The sequence below is a fragment of the Mus caroli genome, chromosome 8 (genome assembly GCF_900094665.2).
Source record: "Mus caroli chromosome 8, CAROLI_EIJ_v1.1, whole genome shotgun sequence".
Taxonomy (NCBI): Eukaryota; Metazoa; Chordata; class Mammalia; order Rodentia; family Muridae; genus Mus; species Mus caroli.
The window spans coordinates 113,844,054-113,866,510 of record NC_034577.1 but is presented as its reverse complement, the minus strand read 5'-3'; the positions used below and the strand labels follow the sequence as shown (position 1 = coordinate 113,866,510).

The 22,457-nt window shown below is 52.0% G+C and overlaps 1 protein-coding gene and 1 long non-coding RNA gene across 3 annotated transcripts in view; one reads left to right on the top strand and one right to left on the bottom strand.

Annotated features, from left to right (window-relative positions):
- Positions 1-5,036: 5,036 nt before the first annotated feature.
- LOC110300162 lies at positions 5,037-7,338 on the bottom strand. The gene is made up of 3 exons (XR_002378551.1): positions 7,178-7,338; positions 6,909-7,090; positions 5,037-6,390 (listed from the first exon to the last, which is right to left on the bottom strand). It is a non-coding gene; the product is annotated as an uncharacterized LOC110300162 (long non-coding RNA).
- The window catches only part of Cbfa2t3 (CBFA2/RUNX1 partner transcriptional co-repressor 3), a 68,556-nt gene continuing 51,985 nt past the window's right edge, over positions 5,887-22,457 (top strand). For both annotated transcript variants that reach the window (XM_029480752.1, XM_021170231.2), the window contains exon 1: positions 5,887-6,382. In XM_029480752.1, the coding sequence (XP_029336612.1) occupies positions 6,304-6,382 (79 nt within the window). In that variant the 5' untranslated portion in view covers positions 5,887-6,303. The remainder of the gene's footprint in view (positions 6,383-22,457) is intronic.

Genomic DNA, 22,457 nt, shown 5'->3' with positions numbered 1-22,457 from the left:
GGAGGGAGGGAGGGAGGGGGAGGGAGAGAGCAGGAGAGAGATTGAGATTTGGTGTTGATTCTGACCGCAGAAAATTCTAAATGCAAACACTGTGATACAGCAGGTCTGTGGGGATCTATAGGTGGAGGGGAAGCCATAGGGCTGTGAAGACTTCCCTAACACAGTGTGAGCTGTCCCAGCACCACCTGGGCCCAATTCCAGCTCTTTCCCCTCCAGATGGAGAGTGATGTTGCAGAGGTTTGAATAAGAATGGCTCCTGTAGGTTCCTATAGCTGCACGCGTAGTCACCAGGGAATGGAACTTTTTGAAAAGCTTAGAAGGAGTAGGAGTTGTGGCCTTGTTGACAGACTTCCGTGTGTCTCTGAGGGTGATGCACTTGAGAGTGCAGAAGCCACTCCAGGGCTAGGCTGGCTGTCAACAGGTCAGGATGTAGCTCCTCCCCACCATAACAGACTAAACCTGAAACTGTAAGCAAGCCCCCAACACAATGCTCTCATTTATAAGTCGCCTTGGTCATGGTGTCCCTTGACATCAATGGGACAGTAACTAAGACAGTGTTGGCTGCCTTTGGCCCTCATGTCTCCTAAGGAGAAGGAACTAGGTCAGAAGAGGCTGGGGAACCAAGCAGCCTTCCAAGAGGAACATCAGGCATGAGGTAGCATCAGAGAGCAAGTGTCCTACAGATCAGAGATGTCAGAAAAGACAGGTCCTGAGGTCCCTCTCTGTTACTTTCCCTATGCATTCCCAAAGGTCCATCCTTTGGCCCTCAGCCCCCGAGGGCTCATGGGAACAGACTCAAGTGCCCCAGGGTGTCTGCCTCTGCAGGTTTCCTGACAAATGCCCATTGCCAACCATACTGTGGGGGACCTGCACCTCCCTTCTGGCCCTTTGTTTTCACCCCTCCGCAGTATATGGAACCTGTATGAACATGTGGGGTAAGACAGGGTTCAAGCCTTGTGTAGCACTTGGGATGCAGGAACAGTGGCTGTTCAGGGAACAGATCCATGGGCTGAGCCCCAGGGATTCAGAGAGTCGCTGCTCTGGAGACTACAGCTGGAATCTGTGTGTGCTAACGAAAAAGCTTAAGTTGAAGAGAAAAGGGAAAGTAATTTGCAGCCTAGGAAAGGCAACCCTCTACCACCATATCCACTAGGATGAAGCCCAAGCTCTGAAGTTAAGCAAAAGACAACAGCAGCAGGCAGAGTCCAGAGTGAGACCAGACACTCAGCAAGGAGGAACCAGAGAGCATCCAGAAGCCCATGGAGGCACTCATGTTTGGGAGCAGTGCAGACTGGGCCTTCAAGGGGGGGGGGGCTGATTTAAAATGTTCTATTATATTTTACTCTCTCTCTCTCTCTGTGTGTGTGTGTGTATGTGAGAGAGAGAGAGAGTAAGTATGTGTCTATATGTGAGTGTGTAAGTGTGTGTGTGTCTATGTGTGTGTTTGTGTGTAAGTATGTGTGTCTGTGTGTGAGTGTTTGAGTGTGTGAATATGTGTGAGTATGTGTGTGTTTATGTCAGTGCATTTGTCTGTGCATGTGTCTTTGTGTATGTGTGAGTATCTATGTGTGTATATGTGAGAGTGTGTGTGTGTGTGTATATGTATGTGTATGTCTGTGCATTTGTCCATGCATGTGTCTCTGTATATGTGTGTATGTGCGTGGGTCTCTGTGTGTATATGTGTGTGTGTATGTGAGTGTGTGTGTGTGTGTGTGTGGGTGTGTGTGTGTAGGTCAGAGAATAGAAAAGTACAGAGAGTTGGTTCTCTCCTTCCACTTTCTCTCAGGATATCAAGGTTGGTGGCAAGTGCCTTTACCCACTAACCAATTTCACCAGCCCTACCTGATGTTTAAGATTACAGATAATAGCCAGACATGGTAGTGTGTACCTGTACTTCCAACATTCAGGAAATAGAGGCAAAAAAAATCAGGGGTTCAAGACCAGTCTTGGTTACATAGTTGGAGGTCAGCCTGGGCTACTTGAGCCCTTGTCTTAAAAAAAAAAAAAAAAAAAAAAAAGTTTAGTAAGCCAGTGGTCGGAGCCCCACAGCCTCTAAACTGGACCGTGTTCTGCGTGTGCACAGAAAAATGTTACTAGAAACTTCATTTTTAAAAAGCAATGCAAATTTGTTTTCCTCGCAGATACAAGTTAAGTTCCCTTCCATTCTGTTCTGAGGTTCCTTCAATGGCAGCGCTAGTTTGCAAGGAGGGTCCAGTTTCAGGAGGAAACCTGGCTAGCCACACCAGTGACTCATCAGATCCAACAGCTTTGACTCCAAGCGTCTCCCAAATCCTTCCAGGTGCCTAAAACACCCGTCACTCTCTCAGCCAGGCCTACCAGGATCTCCATGACCATGACACCCCTGCAAAACAGCCCACCCATGGGAGGAAGGGCGGCACCCTTGGTGTGACTGAAGGCGGGGTTGGAGGCCCCAAGGGAAGCTGACCAGCAGGCACCAGGTTCTGGGCTGCCTGCTGCAACAGAGGGTTCAGAATGTTACCAGTACGCTGCCCAGGCCTATTTAGAACTCCCTTTAAAGCTCCCTTCAACACCAAAGGCTAGATGGGGCGAGAAATTACAAAGGAAACAGTGCTCATGCCTAAGGGAGATTTTTCTCATCTCTGCCTGTTTCTGCCTCTGTGGTTCAGGCACCTGCTGTCCCGGGCCAGCTGCACTTCTGGCTTCCCAGACCCAAAGGAAGTGAAATTAGAAGAGATTGCTGAGGAGAGCAACTCCCCAAGAAGGGTGAGCCTCCAGCCCCAACCTCGCAGTCATAAAGAAACCAGGGGCTGCCCTACACACTGGCCCCTTAAAGAGAAAGTGGCTTCAGAAGGGGCTTCCCCACCAATGAGCAGGCAGCACCCAGGCTCTCAGGATGCCTGCTTCTGTGGGTCATTGCATTGTGTGCTGGGTCATACGCAGGCTGGACTCTCCCTTGGGACACCTTGGTTTCCTGCGGCTGAGGGACCCGGGCTTGATGTAACAGTGGCCAAGGTAGATAGGACTTTGTGCCTGACAGTGTGGGTCATAGGTGCCTATAGATTCATCAATCTGGGTTAAGCCTGGCTGGAAAATGCCAGCCCTTTTTCAGCTGCTGGGTGACCTTGCTGAGCCTCCAGGTGATGCGCTGGTGGCAGTGACACTGACACTTGTGCCTCACCAGAGGCTGAGTGGGTTCTCCGAGGTCACAGGCAGGCCTCGCACATCCAGGTGTTCAGCAGATGCGCTTCCTGTGTGGTTTGCTGAATTTATTTCTGTTCTCAGAAGCACCTTAAAGGGCAGCCGTAGAGTTTTCCAGAGGTGTAAGCAAGCCCCTAAAACATGGGGTCCCAATTCCAACCCTCATGAGAGGTTAATTCCAGCCTGGGGACCCAAAAGCAGGCTTGTTCTCTCCAGATGTACATCTGATGATCACAGTCCCCGTCCCGGATTTCCACGTGTCACCCAGCCATGCACTGTGTCACCTGCTCTCTGGTTCTGAGTTTGCTCAGCCCCACCCTGTGCTGGGCAGGGTTGGTGGCCAACACTGGACAGGCTCACCTGGCACCCAGTGTATGGCTCCTGCTACCCACCCTAACTAGACAAACCTCACTTGGGACCAAGAAGCAGAAGTTGGTGGCCTGCCACTCAGCTCACAAGGATCTTCACAGGTCACTGTGCCCCCCTAATCTGGAGTGGCTGGGACTTACGGCCCTCCTTGATGGGTTTAGTGACTAGAGACATCAACCTGCAGACTCTATCCTTTCAGTATAAAGTGGATTGCTATGAGACTTGTGTAGCCTCTTCTTTTCATCTGTCTGTCTGTCCACCCATCCATCCATCCATGATGCATCTATCCATCTACCTACCCAGCACTCATAGAGTCTCACAACCTAGAAGAGGAGACAGTGTAAGCTGAGTGCCTCCTTGCCTCCAGTCTCCATAGCCTCTGCATTCCTATTCTCAGCTCTCTGGCTAGACAGCAGATTCCTAAAGGCCTGGAAGGAAGGCTGCCTGGAGCCCCAACCTGGAATCACTCAGCCACATCATTAGAGAACTTTGATGGACAGCTGTCTCCTGCAGTTTCCAAAAGACAGAAGCAAGGCCATCTTGACTTCTGGCCACCCTGGCATGGGAAGAGTGTGAGGGAACAGGAGGGAGCCCCCAAACCTGGCATAAAGCTGGGTGCAGACTGCAGACGGCCATGGTTTCTGCAGGGAACCACGGCCCCTCAAGCTCTCAGCAGCCACTTCCTTCCCCACTCCTTCCTTATCTATCGGACCACCCAGCGCAGAAAGCCACAACCAACGTCTACTTCCCCACAAACACCAACTGCCCTCCTGGGGGCATAGGGAGCGGATGATCACCCCCAGGTGCTGGGGCAGTCCCCCCTTGTGAGCAACTTTCTTCTCTTTCAAACCCCACCTCCGTGAGACCCGCTGATTGGAAAAGCATGTGGACAGGGCAGTAAGCAACACCAGGCCTCCTCTTGAAAGCGGAAGTGTCCCATCTGTGGGCCCCACAGGTGCAAGCCAGGAACATCTGCCTCGGAGCTGGTGGGGAGCCACCCACTCTCACCAGCCGCACCCAGGGTCCAGCCCTGCTGCCTCTTGGGCTAGGGGCTGTTTTCCCAAACCCCTCACTGCCCCTGATCCAAACCCTTCCTTGGCTCACTCACTCACTCTGATATATTGGGGGGGGGGGTGTGGCTCAGCTGCACTGGTTCTGGGGACCATGACACTGCTCTGTTCTTCAGAGGTCGAGGAGCCTGGCCCCTGCAGAACTGTTGGCACTGAGAATAAAGAGACACAACCCAGTGCCCTTGTTAATCCCATGCTCCACCCTCATCAGAACACAGGGAACACAGTGACACTGGTGGATTGTCCTATCTCATAGCAGGGTCCTCTCTCCTCAAACCCTGAAGAGAGCAGTCAGCCAGCAGGGTAGAAGGGGCAAGAAGGACCCCATGTTTTGGAACTCAAGACCTAAGCTTGTAGCTTGTTGTATTGCCCTTAACTTCAAGACACTCAAGGCCAAGACAGTGACAGCCAGGAAGACATGAAACAAGGGGTTTTTAGTAGCCAACTATCTACATGAACAAGCTAAACGTTAAATCAAAGCAAAGCATAGTGGCCCTACTAGCATCCTAGGACCATTTCTGGGAACCCCTACCAGGTTTAAGAAAACATTATTCCTTCCCATGAAACCACCCTATAGTTTCATCACCGTTTAGTAAGTGGCTTTCTCTGGAACCTGAAGCTATAATAGCGTTATTTCTAGTGGGATTCACCTGGAAAGGGGCCTGGAGTTTCTCCCAAGTAGACAGCCTTTCTAGCAAGCTCCAGGCCACCAAGCAGAGAGGCCAACTGCCTATGTGTGGCCTGTTTGGCTCAAGCTTCCTTTAAAGAAGGTAATATAGGATTGGGTTTCCACAGCTGGGAGACTAGACTGTGACCCTGATCCTATCTGAGGCCAGGCACAACATGACAATGGAGATTCTTCCAGGCAAGAGGTGACCAGAGAACCACTGATGGTGATGGAGAGACCACCTGAGCCATGGGTGGGCAGGAGGATGGTCAGAGTCCTGACTATACTCACTCCTGACTCTGCCCCCACCCCCAATAGGTCTTTCATTGGAGGGCAAATAGAAAGGGATTCTTGGTCTTGGGCAAAGTGTGGCTGAAGGCAGGCAAAGTGGGTGGAGTCTCTGGACCTCCCAGGCCACAGGAAGGGCTATGCCCCATGGGAAGATAGACAGATAAGCCAGAGGCTCTGGCCAGGATGGACATTACTCCAGGGTGGAGGAAACACACTGCATGAGCCACACCAGATTGGGCCCAGTGGGAGGTCTCAGGGCTACAGGCGGGATAGGAGGAAGTTGTTGGGAAGTCAGACCGGAATGGCATGGTGGAGGGAGAACCGGCAACCAGGCAGATGGTTCCTGACGAGGAAGCTCTGGGCACAGCTGCAGGCCCCCGACCCCCACCGCATTATCACTGCGACACAGCTGGCTGCCTCACCCCTGAAGGCTGCAGGAGGACCTCCCCCATGCTGTCCCCAAGCCCGCCCCGTGTCACATGAGGCCCTGCAGTCTCCCACCCTCCGTCCAGGGCCACAACCCAGCTCTGCCGGCTGTAGTGACTAGAAAGGCCTGGAGCCTCCGAGGAACAGAGGCACGGGCTCTGAGACGCCAAAGCTCCTCCAGCCCTCCTGTTCTCTCCAGACCCCACGAAATCAGAAAAGGTGCTTCAGGGTGGGCTCTGGAGGCCGGCCATCTCCTTCCAGCCCCAGGTACCATCAATCTCCAGCTCCATCTGCACCTCCATGTCGCAGGCATCCACCACCACTCTGGAGAGTGGGGCACTCCTCTCAGGACCCCGGGGTCTTCAGAATGGAAGCCCAGGTAAGAGGCTGGGGGAAGGGATGGGGGAAGATTAAAGAGACAGAAGCTGGAACAGGTGGAGCAGGTGACAGGAAGGTGACATCTCCAAGCTGCTGTGTGTGTGTGTGTGTGTGTGTGCGTGTGTGTGCCCAGCTTTGTTGACAGCGTGGCTGTGTTGACCTACCTCAAATATCAATACAGTCCCCCCACCAACAGGAACATGTCCCTCACAGCTGGGGCAGGTGGCTCCGTAAGAGCATGGCAGCTGCCAAGCCTGAATCCTGGCCCCACCCAGAGGCAGGTGCATGGCTCTGTGTAGGAGGGAATGGGCTGTGTCTTCTACAGTGGGGGCTTAGGCTAGAACTCAGGGGCTCTCAGACACTTCTAAATGCAAAGAGGAGGTTAAGGGCAGGGCAGGGCAGTCCCGGGCACACAAGCATTACTTCCAGCAGAGCATTGGAGGAAATGAGGACCTGTCTCAACCTCAGGGGCTGCTGGCTTTAGGGAGGGAAATTCAGCAAGCAGCCATTTCCCCTACATCACTCACCTCACTCCAAGACCCTCAAGGACTCAGAGATGCAAGCAGGTGGCTCCATCCCGGCTCACAGGCACATGGCCACACTCTAGGCAGCCTTTGGATCCTGCCTGAGCCCACAGTTCTCAGTCCCACAGTGCTTGTGCTGTGGCAGTCAGATTCACGTCCAGATCCTGGGCCCACAGCACCCTTTTCTGCAGAGGGAAACACTGCGAGGTTCGCCCAAACCTGCGGCTTTCCCAAGGCCCAAACATCCAGACCCCAGGTCGTCCAAAACATACAGGACTCAAACGATGGTGCCCAGGTATATGTGGCCCAACTTCCCCCCAACAACATGTGTTATTTTTGGCTTTGGCCAGGTGTGGGGATTCAAAGACACCAGGGAGAATGTTCTTGTTCACAGACACAGATGTGACTACCCTGCAGGCGAGCGCAAGGGAACTACCCTTCCCAAAGGATGTCCTCATAGACCCACTGCCCTGAGAGCTGCCGCCAAATCTGTCCCCTTTGCTTCCTGCCCTAGGCCAGGTCCTTCCTCCCTTCTATCCCAATCTCCCACATGGCTCCTCTGAGACTGGGAGGAAGGCAAGAAGTCAGCCGGAGGTGGGAGAAAGGCCACTGTGCCATTTGGATAGAGCAGTTTGGAGGGCCCTTTGAGGCTCAGGGCCAGAGATGTGTTTGAACTTGGTTGTGCCTTTAACATGGATGGGGTATTGGTGGAGCAGAGTTGCCCAGAGCAGTCTGCATGTCTCTGACAGAATACTCACCCACCAGTGTAATGTCCCCACTTGGTGCATCCCAGTAACTCCCTAAAAACCTCACCCAAGGAGACAAATGTGGGGCTCTGTAATGCCAGAAATCACCACCAGAGGCAGCATGGAGCTGGGCCACTTTGGCAGGTTTAGATGACCATAACCCTCCAGGAATCTGAAAATCTTGGAGACAGAACATGGGTTAATTGGCTTTGTTGATTGCCAACAACCTTTGCCCTACAAAGCCAGTACATACCGAACACCATAAGCTGGGTTCACGGTTAACGGCAACAGAGTAGGACTCTGCTGTGAGCTGAGGCATGCCGGGCTATGGGTGAGGTGGATAGCCAGGACAAGGACTTTCTCCCTGTGACAGAGAAAGGAACAAGGGGTCAGCACGGCACAAGGCCACCCCACTCCTTGGAATGCTGGTGTGGTATTCCTGTCTTGCAGACCCCAGAGTGCCGCGGGGCAGAAGTAGATCAGGTAGAATGTTCACAGTCTCGTGTTTATTAGGCGTCTACTGTGGGCACTATTCATAGCAGGGCACTGTAGGTCTTGGAGGTTTGATTGGACGGTGGCTTGCTTCCCAGGAGTGGGGCCAGGAGGGTGCCGCATACGGAGGGAGACCTTGAACGCTAACCACAGACATTGTAGGCTGGAGGATCCAGATGGACGTATCCCCTTAAGTCAAGCTTGCTGGCGTGGCCTTAGAGAAACAACATGGGGCCCAGTTCTTCAAGCAGGAGGTAGAGAGTGCCACTTGGTGCAGGAGCCCAAGCGGAGGCAGGAGGGACAAGGTAGAGAGGGATATCTCAGCCCAGACTGAAGTTCTGAGCCCAACCCTGGCCTAGCTAGATTCTACTAAGTATTCCCTCCTCCCTCCTCTCCCCTGACCCCTCTCCATCTCCTCTCTCCCTCTCCCTGTTCTCTTCTCTCCTCCTCCCACCAGTCCCACCACTGAGCTTGAATGTTCATGGCGCCCTTCCACGTGCATAGATTCCACTAACCCTGAATAGAAAATACTCCAGAGAAACACTGGGTCTCTTGTGGTTGTTTTTATAGGACTGTCCATATGTGTTAGAGATCATGTCAACCAGTGCACACAGGACACATGCACAGGTTCTGTGCCGATGTTGGGCCATTTTGTAGGAATGACTTGGGGGCCACGCCTTTTGGTGTCCTGGTGCAGACAGCCCTGGAATCATTCCCTGTGTTAACTAGAGATGAATGGGGAGCTGACACAGTGGGTTTCCAGGGGGTCTCTCACAGGCAGGGACCAGGCTGTCAGAGGGTTGCTCACACCTCCACTAGAGCATCCAGCCTGCCTTTTCCAGCTCCTGCTAGATCTAGGCACCCCTCATCTATGGCAGCCTTGCCCACCCTGTCTGCATCCTTCTAAGGCTGCCTTTCTGGCAAGGACACTGATCCTGGGATTTCAGTCATTTTAGGTCTGGTGCAGGATGGAAGGAGGGTGCTGTCCAGGTCTGCTGTGCACTGCAGCTGCCACTTACAGGAAACCAGAGCCTTACTTTCATGGCAGATCCCATGGGTTCCGGCTGCCAGGGGCACAGAGAACATCCCAGAGCAGCCACAGTAAAGACCAGTATAGAAGCCCACAAGTACTTCCACTTCACATTTAGCCTCCATGTAGGATGCCTGGCCTCTGTGCTTGTTGGTGGGACCAGCTTTGCCAGGGATGTGACTCACAGAGGAGGCAGGTTCCCAACGGATGAGAGAAGACTAATGTGGGAGAAAAATGTCTGAGGTGACATGTCCCAGAAAGCAGAACTGTGGGCCTCATGGGAGTTTGCAGACAGCTAACGGTGACCTTTGGCCCTGGTCTACTGGTATGATGGTGACCTTTGGCCTAAATCTGTGTGAGTAACTGTGATCTCTCACCCACATCTGCTTGAAATGAGGTGACCTCTGACGATTTCTGTGTGAAGTGACAGTGACCTCTCACCGGTATCTGCTTCAGGGGATGGTGGCTTCTGACTCAAGTTTGTATGATGTGAAGATGACCTCTGACCCATGTTGTGCCAAAACACCTTCATAGAGACCTTCCTGTTAGGTTCGACAGCTCTGATCCTGGGGTGTGACCTTGAGCTCCACCCTCAACCTCCAGCCCCTCTCCTTCCTTACTCAGGCCTGGTGTGCTCGGAAGCCTGAAGCTGAATAGGTTGTGGCCTGTCCTGCCTCCACGTCTACCTCTGTCTTGCTGGCCACACGGTCTCAGGAGCTTCTTTCTGTGTGAGGTTGTGTCTTGAGAGACAGCAGAAGACGATACAGAGGCTCCCAAGAGCACCCAGCATGCTTTGCTGAGCCTGCAGCCTAGATTCAGGGGCACGTGAGTTCAAGTGCAAGGATCTCTGCTGCTGTAGAAGACATAGCCCCACAAGCTCAGCCCTGGAGTGAAAGGACCAGCTGTGGAGCCTTGGTCATCCCTTGGTCCTATCTGGAAGACACACACACACACACACACACACACACACANAGAGAGAGAGAGAGAGAGAGAGAGAGAGAGAGAGAGAGAGAGAGAAGTGATAGACCATCATGAGGGACAGTTTGCAAAAGTCAGGCAGATAAAGGAAGGCAGAGACCCCAGCATGGGCAGAAGAGAATATGGAGACTAAGTAGGGGTCACCACCAGACCTCTTGTTCCTCTTGCTGGCACAATGGACAGTGCCCCCATCCACTCACACAGAGTCCAGGTAAGGCAAGGTAAATGCCACTGCTGTAAGCCCTAACGTCCTCTCCTCCCACCCTGGGGACAAGAAGACAGTCCCTCCCAGGAGACAGCCTGTCATTCCCATACCACATACCGTCTTCATCAGTAAGACAAAGATAGAGGCCAGGAAGATAGAGATCTGAGTAGGGTGTGTGCAGTCTGGGCCAGCTTCCTAGAGAAAGTGTCCCCCGGGGTGGGGGTGGGGTGGGGAGCTGCTGGCTACTCCTCAGGCAAGGGCAACTGTAGGTTACGCTGAAAGCTTGGTGGGCGTGCTAGCCTAGATAAGCCCCTGGTCTCTGATCCCTGAGGGAATGCCTGTCCTGTGCTCCTTCTAGAACTGTCCAACACCTCAGTGGGGGAAGCCAGGGGAGGAGAGAAAGTGGTCTCTCTGAAAGTGATCTACTCACCCATCCCTGGGATGGGCCTGGAGGTGTGGCCAGCATGGTGAATTCTCCATGAAGTTCCCAGAGGCAGGTCTACCCAGCCCAGGAGGGCAACTCAGAGGACAGGAACCGTGCCCAGGGAGGCTCTAGCCACTCTCTTAACTGAGCAAAGTTGCTGGCTATCCACTGAAAGGATGATGGATCTGATAAACACAGGCTCCCTCAGGGTGCGCCCTGGCTCCATGGCCCTGACTGTCTAGTTTATCCCTCCCTTCCGCACTGTGGGCCATCTGGCTGCTTTGCAAACGCCCAGGGCCTTTGCACATTCTTCCAGCAGCTGGGCCTTGCAGTTCCTCCACCCGACCAGCCCCGTGGTGTTTCCTAAATTCATCTGTGGCATCTTGTCTGTCCCTCTCGGTTGCATTTGGCTCCATAAGGTTGGGTCTCAGGCCATCCAGACCAATAGAAGGGTGTGCCTAGTGCTGCAAAGGGAGGGGAGCATCCATGGAGATATACAGCCAGAAAAGGCCAGGGTGCAAGTTCACAAAGCATAGCTTAGTCTATGAGTATCCCTAGATGTAGGAGGCAGATGTCACCAGGGGCTACAATGCAAGTCAAGAGAGAGAAAGAATGGCTTCTTGGTCATGGATGCAGGGATGTACCTTCTGCTGTGTCTGCTGTTGGCTTCTGGCCTCCTCACAAGATCAGAGCAAGCTAGCCTAGATTCCAGCTAAGACAGAGCCAGGAAGCACATTGAACCTCCTAGGAAGGAAGACCCAACATCCACCAAGGCAAAGGGACAGGGGACACAGTAGCCTCTTCCAGTCGAGGGACATCTCCCCAGAGGGATACAAGGAGCAGCCATGGCACAGAGAACAGTGATGTCCTTTGGCAGCCCAAGAGCCACAGTGGGCTTTAGCTCAAGCTTGGTCCCTCATTTTCGTACCTTCTTATCACCACGTTGCTTACAGAGGAGGACACAGAACGAGCAAGAGGAAGAGTCTGCACAGCTGCGAGCTGACACTAGGCTATCACCTACCCAATCCATGTTCCCTTCTGGCCCCCAGCACACAGAAAGGCCAAGTGACCTTCTCAGACTCAAACAGCAAGTCCTGGCCAGGGTGGGCTCAGGGTCCTCTCTGTGAAGCTCATCTATGAGAAAACATGAAGTAAGGTATAATCTTAGGAGAGGGACCCCTTGGCACTGGCTCCTCTGTGTGGGAGTCTGTCTCGGCAGCAGTACACTAAGCTTGGCTCTACAGGGGCTCTGCTTGCTTCTAGAAGACCAAGCATGCCTGAAACCTGCTGACAGTAATAATAACATTAGCAGCTGATGACGATAACAGCCATGGGGCAAAGCTGCCCTGCGAGGGGCCCCCGCCGTAACAGCCTGACCTGTTTGGGAACCTTGTCTTGGTCTTCACTCATTACTGAAGTTCAAGTTGGTTTCTTTTTTTTTTTTTTTTTTTTTTTTTTCCCTAGAATGGAGCCCTGGGAGGGGCAAGGACCAAAAAGCTTCCTTTCTGTCAGGGGAAGAAGAAACCCCAGAACCTTTTGAGGAGCCCCATGAGGGTAGAGGCAGGAGAACAGAGTTGGTACTAGATCATGGAGCTGAACTCAGGCCTCTTGAAGCCAGGCTTAGCCTAATGATGCAACCTGTGTCCTAGCTCCATGGGCCAGACTTAGCCCATGTCCCTGGGTCCCCAAGCTTCAGAGAGTCTGCAAAGGGAAAGTCACATCGGCCTATATTCCGGTGAGCTGGGCTTCCTGGTCTATAGAGTGTGAAGGTGGACCAAACTTTAAAGATGGGAATCATTTCCACTTGCTCCCACACCTGCGCTGACACAGATGGTGACAAGCCTGCTTAGTGAGTCTGGTGTATGACAAGGTGAGGAAAGGCCCACCCTGGCACAGACATGGCCCCCTCACCTCAGCCCTATCTCTCCCTCAGCGCTTCTTGGGGTTCCCCAGCTCCCACTCCACCATGACAGATCCTGAATATATTGGGGAGGAGCTACGAGGCCTTGCCAGAGCCAGGAGGAACTGGGAGTCGGCCCCACCCTCCGACCCAGGTGCATTCTGAGTATCTGGAAAGCCCCGACTTTGGAGGGGGAAGGTGGAGGGCTGGCTGAGGGGGTCAAAAGGCCCTGTGTTATGTCTATGATAGCCACTGCCAGCGCCTTTCACTTTAGCCTCTGACCAGTGTCCCTGTGTTCCCAGGACAGCAGGGCCTGCTGGGTGTGTATGGTTCTCCCAGAATCCAGAGTTCCTCAGAAAGTCCTTTGGCAGCCCCATGGCCCCAGCTGCTGTCCCCCACTGTTCCATCCTATGAGGAGAGAAGGAATATGGTTTCCACAGGGTCCTTCAGGGAAGGGCCCAGATGAGGTGGCTGCTGTGTTTGCCCTGGCCACACCCTGAGGCTTGCCTTCCTAGCTACCTTGTGGCTCTCCATCTGTTCTGCTTGCTCTGTGAAACCTTTCTAATGCTCTTGACATCAGGCAGTCATCCCTGTGCCTAGTCAGTTTTCTCATTGTAAAACAGGGACAGTAACTGTCTGGCTTTCCCCAGATCCATGCATCCCAACCAAGTGGGCAGTGGCAGCACCCAGCTGGACATAAGAACCCTCTGATGCCCCATTTCCTCTACAGCAGTCCTCCCAGGCGCTGGGGTGTTAACTTGTCACAGGAAGAGCATCATCTGCTTTCTGCTGGTCTGTGCTGGTTCCCATGGAGGCTGCTGGTCCCCGGGGTGGACATGCCACATAAGCCCATGTGTTCTTTCTCTGCTTCCCTGCTGAAAATTGAGCCCCTGACTCCCCTGTTACAAAGATGCTCACATAAGGCTGCCCACATCCAAACATGGAGGCCACATCCAGGCCTTTAGCAGAGGCCCAAATCCAAAGTGGCTACCGGTATTGCTCTCAGGGGAAAGAGGCTGGACTCAAAGGGCGGTGATGGGAACAGGAGATATGTCCCTGGTCTGTGTAGCCCTGTAAACCACAGCTCACATTCAGAAGGTATTTATCCAAGCACCCAGTAAGGGTTCTTGGGGATCCTGCAATCCCTGGCACAGTTCCTCAGACCTGAAGGACTGGGTTCTTGGCATTAAGTGGGCTGCATGCCTGGCGAGGCTGGGCAGGCTGAGCCAAAGTCAGCCTGTCCAGGTGTGGGAGATTCATGGAGGATCCCCAGCTGTGCCAAGCGGGTGGGAGAGAAGCCAAGAGTTCTATGGGCACACAGTCCTATTATCAGGCTCTGCTCACTGGCAGGCTACTCACAGGTGTCCTCTGACCCTGCGTGGGGTAACCTACCCTGGTACCCTGCTAGTCGACAGCTCCTGGCTAAGGCACTTCAAGGAGAGCTAGCTGGTGGAGAGAGTGCAGGCAAGTGCACACTATGCATAGTGGTCTGTGAGAATCATCTCAGCCCTGCCCCTAAGGCAGACGGAAGAGGAAAGGCTGCTCACTCTACTGCGTGGGTGGCCAAGGGGAATTCTGACCTTTCTGTGGATTCTCTGTACAGGCCCAAGCCTCCCCTCCACAGCCCGTATTTAGCACTTGGTCAGTTGGGGAGGGGATGTCCATTCCAGAAGCCAGTGGTTCTGTGGTACTTTTTAACACTGGGCATGCATGGTCTCTAAAGATCACTTGTCTGCATAATTACAAAATGGCCTCACTTAGCTTGGTCACACAAGAACTTCGGCTGTTTCTCTTTGGCTGGACAGCAATGACCCAGTGTATGAAGTTCTCATGGGCGAGTTAGGCTTGTAATTTCACCACTGAGTCATGCAGGTCAAGGTCAGAGCCTCTCACTCGCCACACAAAGGCATGCACTGGCAAGTGCCACACACCACATAGGAGATATGGCAGGAGCATAGCAGCAGCGCACAGGGGCTGTTATTCAGGTCAGCATCATGTGACAAGTATTGTTCTGAACCAGTGGCTGGACAGAGGACCTTGGTGAGGGTGCTCTGTGAAGAGTGGGCAGAAGAGTGGATGTATGTTTGATGTATGTATGATGTGTGTATAAATATGTACAGAGGGTGGAGAGACGGATGATGGACAGATGGTAGAGGATGATGGTGTGGATGGGGAGTTGATAATGATTGTATAGATGAATAGATAGATGGACAGAGGATGACAGATGAATGTGTAGATGGATGGTTTGATGATGGATGGGATGAATGGATGATGGATGGATGGATGGGTGAATAGATGAATGTGTAGATGAAGGGATGGATGATGAATGGGATGGTTGGATGGATGGATGGATGGATGGATGAATGATGGTTGGATGATGGATGCAGAGATGGATGCAGAGATGGATGCAGAGATGGATGGATGGATGATGGGGAGATGGATGGATGGATGAATCTTTTATTGTTTTATCTCCTGTTTGGAAACTCTATTCAGGAGTAATGTAGACCCTGGTTTAAATAGGATGGCTTTGAACTGAAGATAGCAGACAGCCTAGTCTGGGACTAGACACAGTTTATGTGATGCCACCTAGAAAAAGCCCAAAAACAAGCAGTCCAGTTGGAAGATCAATGATACCATCTGGAACCCATGTCTTCATACTGCCTGCCTTCCTATCCTCTTTCTTGAAGATGCCTAGATATAAGCTAGCTACTTGTAGCCCATTAATGATCCATTCAGCACCTTTGTACCAGAGCCATGGTCCTGGGTGCCAGTGCGAGGCACGAAGACCCCCTTACTCAGTATCTCGTCTGCGCTATGGAGCGATGCCTCTCTACCATCAAAGCCTACTGCAGAGGCACACAAAAGCCGAAAGGTTCCAGGTCCCTCCACCTTGCCTCTGTCCACCCCCACCCCTAGACTCTACCACAGTCCCTCAGCACACACACACACCCCAAGACAACTTCTTCTTTCCTTCCTGGAACAGTTCTCCGCCCAGCAGCCACACTGCCCTCAGCTTCTCCCCAACAGTTTCAGGACCTGCAGTAATTTTAGATCCCAGCCACACCCAGAGCTCCCCCTCAGATAGGTCACCTTGCCTTGAGGAGACTGCACCCCCGAGCACCCTTGAGCATACAGAATCAGTGGCTCCAAGGTGCTTCCTGCAGCTCCACTTTGACTAAGGTGGTATCAGCCAGATGTTTCTCACAGTGTGCCTCAGTTGCTGCTCCCAGGCTACAGTCAGTCCAGTCCACACCTCTAACTGTTCTCAGAACATTTGCTGCTTCCTAAAAGAAGCCCTGTTCCCCTGGTTGTCACTCCTTGTCCCCTTCTTCCCTGGCCACCACTAACTAGCTCTCTGTCTCTGTTGGATTTTCCTGGACATCTCTTTTTAAAAAAAAAAAAAGTGTGTGTGTATATATATATATATATATATATATATATATATATATATACTTTTTATATATAGTCACACCAGAGGGGGCATTGGATCCCATTACAGATGGTTGTGAGCAACCATGTGGTTGCTAGGAATTGAACTCAGGACCTCTGGAAGAATAGCCAGTGCTCTTAACCAATGAGTCATCTCTCCAGCCCCCTCTGGGCACCTCTTATCACGTGTCATCTGGGTGGGGGGCACTTCCCATTTCTTTTACCTAGTGGCTTATTTTCAGGGTCACCAATGTGTGGTGTAACAGTGCTTTGCCCCTTTACAGATAACTAGTATCCCATGCAGTGGGCTATGCCTCTTTTTCAGTTTATCTGCACTTTACTCTGTCTGAGGAGAAGCCATCTACACCATCTACAGGCTACGTGTCTCCTTCCGTAGGTCTTTGTTTACCTGAGGGCACAGTGTGGGCAGTGGTCATGGCAGAGAGTTAGGAGGTAGCGTTGTGATCTGGCTGTCACCTTTACCTACACTGCCCTGGACATGGAGAGGGACCACTATCCCTATACAAGCTCTGACTCTGTTCACACTCTGTGAATTGATTGGTATGAATCTGGGGTAGGGAGTGCAGCCCTGGAAGTCCATAGTGTTGCCCGGCAGGCTGTGTAAGAGAGGGAAGGGGTGGAGACATTTCTGGAGTAGTTCTGCCTAGATTCCTTCTCCAAGGACAATGACTGGGTCCAGGTGTGTAGGCAGGTTGAAAGCTCTTCAGGAAAAAGGCAAGTACCTGCCGAGGCTCCTCTAGTGGTGCTGATGAGCAGCAGGCCTTGGACACCCCCACTGGGGCATCAGATCCCCCAAGAGACCCTTATTCCAGGTTGACTCATCTCTGGATGCTCCAGGCCTCAGATTTGGGGTACAGTTATGCACTGTGTCTGAGGCTAAGGTGAACTTGGACATTAGTAAATGCCTATAGTCCCAGCACTCAGAAGCCAGAGGCGGGATGATGGCTGCAAGTTTCAGGCTAGCAAGGATACATAGTGAGTGCCAGGATTTGTTACCTACTTTCCCAGTTGCTGTAACAAAATACCCAACAAAAGTAACTTAAGGAAGGAAAGGGTTGCTTGGTCTCACAGTGTGAGAGTGCACAGTGCATCACCTGCAGGTAGTCATGGAGATGAGAGAGAGGCATGGGCATCTGGTCACATTGTGTCTGCACCCAGGAAACACAGAGCAGCGGACTGCTGGTGTTCTCCTTTCTACTGAGTCTGAGACACCTGCCCATACACCCATTGTGACTGTGGGCAGAATGGGGGCCTTTAGAAGAGGGGTATCAGATTCTGAGGCAGAAGCTATCTGTGGGAGACACCTGGAATTGGTCATGACACAGCGAGGTTTATCTTATACATGTGTCATAAGCTAATTGTGCCACGCAGCTCGGTATTCAGAAACAGGCCTTCTTCCTAAAATGCTAGACACAGCACAGAGAGAGAGTTCCAGCTGCTCACCACACAGGAGTGGGACAGGGACAGGCCTCCCTTCCCACCTTCTGGCTTTCCTAATCCTGTCCTCCATATTCTTACCTACCAACCAACATCAGCCCATGTAGACAGTGCCCCGACAACCCCAAATGGGACCCCTAAACTTTGCCAGACCCATAGACAGCTTCTCTTGTGACATAGGAAGGTCTAACAGTCAGCTCTGGCCAGGATGGTGGTGTCCTTGGACTGACCCATCCCTCTGGCACCCTCAGGACACCGAGGAAACTGGGGTAATAGAGAAAATGGGATTCCTGGAGCTGCTGCAGAGGCTGGACTAAGCCCAGACCTGGCTGGAGAGGCAAGTCAGCCCCTCAGCAAAACCCAGGGTTTTGGATTAACATTCATGGGATGTCGTCAGCCAAACAAACGCAAATGTTTATTTTCCCAGCGGTAAATTACAACTTCAATAGACAGAAATTACGGTCCTGGGCCTTGAAAAGCAGTGACAGGTGCCTTGTCCCTGGATGGTCACACGGCCTAGAAGTGTTGAGTCTAAGTGCCCCCAGCTTATTCACAGCTCCCTGCTGCCCTCCCCCATACCTCAGGCTTGTGTGACCCACTAGACACATTACCAGGTTCTCGTGACATCCAACAAATGGCGCAGGAGCCCAAGGCTGGCTCTCCAGGCACATAGCTACTCTCTATAGAGTGACTGCATCCCTCCAACGCTGGTCTTGTCCCCAGCACCCTTAGAAGCTCTAAGAAGGACACGTAATAGAAACCACACAATCTAGTGTGACCTCCCATGAGGTGACCGGCACAGCAATGCCCAGAGCCTCAGGCCCTGTTTCTGGTCCTTTCTATGCTCTCATTGATATAGGGGTGCCTAGGCAGAACAAGAGAGGGAAGTGGGGTCTTCTGCCATTATGTCTTGACCCCTTAGGCAGTACCCCAGAAACCCAGCTCTAGCCCCACAATCTGACACATGATCATCAAAGATGCAAGGTACCCAGTAAGGCAAGGCTAGGCAGGTAGGGTAGTTCCTATACCCCTTTGGGTGGTGTTTCCCTGAGCATGTTGGATCATTTGACATTAGAACCCTACAGAGGCTCCTGGCCACTTTGGCCACATGCCCTTCTGACCTGCAGAAGCTATGGTCTTAAATATTGAGGGGCAGGGAAGTTGGGTAGAATAGGACCTGTTCTAGAGAGCTGGGGAGTATGGGTGCATACTTCCCCTGTCCAAGGCTCAGTTTCCTTATGTGCAATGTTAATGACCTGTCTGGATAGCTCTGAGGTCTCTTCACACTGTGATGGACACATTCAACCCCTCTCTTCCTAGACGCAGGGCAGTGGCCTGCTTTCTTTTCTCTGAGCCCATAGCTGGGAGTCCAGGATGAGTCTGTGCACTTGCTGGGATTATGAGGGGATCAAGCAGTATAGGGAACATAGGAAGTGACTCCCCCAACCTAGACACCAGTTCCAGTGCTGTCCTTGCTTGAGAAGGTGGGGACATTGATTGACACAGATCATGGATACTTATTTATTTTGTCTTTTTTTTTTTCAATGGCGCCGTCCTTGCAGAGTCCCGGTGCTGATGGGTCCTGACATTTTTTTGCACCTCAGCATCCAGTGGGGACAGGAAGCTACAAGCTCTGATGCTGAGGGTCTCCTATGAATCAAGGAAAACCCAGAGATCTGTGATCATGGGGGACAGGAGAAAGAAAGGTTTCTCAGGGGATGTGTTGAAACTGGGCAGGACCCGCACGGAGAATGTATGCCTGCAAAATGTTCTAGATAGAGTGTCTGTGGAACTGCAGCTGGGAAGGGTACAGAGGGGGAAGCTCAGGAGCTGGACCTTATCTGGAGCTGGAGGGGACAGCACCAGCCTCCCATGTCATACTCTCCCATGTGGAGATGGATGGAGAGAGAAGCTCCAGTCACCAGGTCTGGCTCCAGTGATAACAAACGGCCTGTCAGCGGCAGACACTGTGGGTCGGGAGATCATCGGCTGCCTGGACTTGATGGATGAGCTGTGGTGGCTTCTATGCGCTCCCAGCAAGCCTGTTCCCATCATAGCAGGCGCTGGGTTACCAGAGCCCCTCGGTTTAGAGTGTGCAGTGGAAGAACAGCCAGGTGTGGGCCATTCAGGATTCTGGGGCTACAAGTGACAGAAGCCAGCTCCAGGGAGTCAGGCAGACATATCTGTGACAGGAGGCCCAGCCCTTGTCCTCCTCTGTCCCTTCTGCTTGACATTCCAGCAGATGGCTCTGGGCAATTCTGCCATTACCTCCTCTGTAGAACCAGAGCCAGGCATCTTTTCCTGTTAGTCGAAACAATCCCAAGGAAGGACTGTGAGTGGCCAGGTGGTCACCCTCCCTCCTTCTCTGAACCAAGTGCCCACATATGGTCGAGGAACATGGGAAGAGAAGGCCCCAGAGCTGGGGTTGCTGAAATGGCATCGATGCAGGCGGTCCCATTGATTAGGGTGAGGTGCAAGCTGGAATTTAAAAGCAAAAACAGTACCAAGGGAGACATTATACCTGTGCATACCTGTAATTCTATCATTCAGGAGACTGAAACAGGATTGCCAACAAGTCTAAGGCCAACCTGAACTACATAGTAAGCACTAGGCTAGATAAGACTAGCTAAAAAGCAAGAATGTATGTATGTTTATATGTATGTATCTATGTATGTATGTGTTACCCACAAAAGCACAAACAGAACAGTAGAACAAAGTGTGTGTGTATAAATATCCTGAAAAGAAGCAAAGTTAGAAGGCTTGCTGGGAAGCGGTGTGAAGTGGGACGACGTCCTGGAGTCATTTGTGAGTGCGTGCAGCGGTACTGCACTCCAGAAGGTGGCAAAGCAGGGAAAAGCAGCCAAACAGGACCCCAGAGCAGAGCAAAGAACGGGTAAGCTGTGGACAAACACAGATGAAGAAGGAGGGAGCGGGACCCAGCGTGAGGGAGATTCAGGGAGAGCCCCAGCTTAGGGCCGAGGAGTGGAGAAGCAGCTGACCTTGGGAGTGGTCACCCCACTTTATCTTCTTGTGGGATTTACATACTCACTCACTTTTCCAACCTGTATTTTTGTTTACAACTAGTTCATCTATCTATCTATCTATCTGTCTATCTATCTGTCTGTCTATCTATCTATCTATCTATCTATCTATCTATCTATCTATTATGTATCTGTCTGTTTAGCCATCCATCCATCCATGCTCTCTGCATGTGTGTATGGCTGCATATGCAAACAAGAGCACAACTTTGGCTGTCTTTATCTTTTCTTTTTTGTGACAGGGTCTTTCACAGGCCCAGAATTTGCCAAGTGGGCTTCAGTGGCTGGCCAGTGAGCACCAGAAATCTGTCTAACTCCCAAAGCTGGGAATACAAGCATTAGCCACCACACCTGGCCTCTTGTTGTTATTGTTATTGTTGTTGTTCAACACGGGTCCTGGAGATCAAGCTCAGATCCTTATGTTTTGGGGCAAGTGCTTTAGTGAGCACCATCTCAGCCCTGTTCTGGTGTCCTGTAGCCTTTAGTACTTTGGGCACATGCCCCAAACTGTTTCTCATCTTTCAGGGTGGCTCAAGCCCCTGGGAGTGGAGAAGCTGCTGCCATTACACAGTCAGATGTGTGATTCTTTTTTTTGGGGGGGGGGGAGTTCGAGACAGGGTTTTTCTGTTTAGCCCTGGCTGTCCTGGAACTCACTTTGTAGACCAGGCTGGCCTCGAACTCAGAAATTCGCTTGCCTCTGCCTCCCGAGTGTTGGGATTAAAGGCGTGCGCCACCATCCCCGGCTTCAGATGTGTGATTCTTGAGCGGCAGCAATGACTTACAACCTTTCCAGACCCTCTTATCTCCTAATGTTCACTGTGTCCTGTAGTTCACATTGTAGGGGACCTGGCCCTGATATAGTCTGCAAGAGAGCTCCATATCTCTGAGGACATAACATGATATCTAATCGTACCCCAACTCCTTGGAATGCGTGTCAGCCGTTTGCCACAAGTGTGCTTGGTGCCATCTCATCTGAAGCTGAGAACAGGAGCTGTCTTTGGTCCTCTTGACACATGTATGGCTGTGGCTCCCACTGGTTCCAGGGTTTACAGTCCCACGCACATGTGCGTGTACACACACACACACACACACACACACACACACACACACACACACCCTCCAGCCTAGAGAAGAGTGAAGGGATGAAGCAATAGCTTGGAGATTCCTGCAGTACAGAAAGTGTTCCAAAATGAGAGAAACTAAGGAGGGCACACAAGGGACATGCAAAGCCACTCAGCAGGGCTCACGAGGAAGTGCACTCAGCCCAGTGGTACTGTGGTGACCCCTTTTTCCCAGGACATCCTCTTGGGTCTTCCCTAATCTACAGCCTGCTCTTTCCTCTTCATTCGGTGCCAGAGCACGGTCCCGTTCCTCCTCTGTTCACTAGAGGACCACCACAGTGTCGTGAGGTTCTGTATCTTGTTTCACAGTCAATCAGGAAAGGTGATGGGTCTTCCACGTTCTCATTGTTAGACAGTGTCAAGGACAGTAGAGACTCCGGTAGGTGAATCCTAATCTATGACTTTCTGGATCAATCTCAAGTCTCTTCATCACCATGGCCAAAGTGCCTGACAAACAAGCATCGCCCTGGGCACTCCTGCAGAGCCGTCCACACTGTCAGCTCCTGTGATTTTTTCCAAATCTTGTTTTTGCATAGAGATGAGAGGCAAAATTCAGCTAACTCATCCCAGGGGGATTAGCAGACAAGGGAGGTGTGTGTCTTCCTGCTATCAGAGGTCATCAGTCCTTCCAAGAGAGAAAGAGAAACCTGTGGGAGCTTCCTCTCCTCTCTGACTTCAGGAAGATCCTATAGGAAGATGTATATGGAGGGTTCTGGGTACGGAATGGGAGT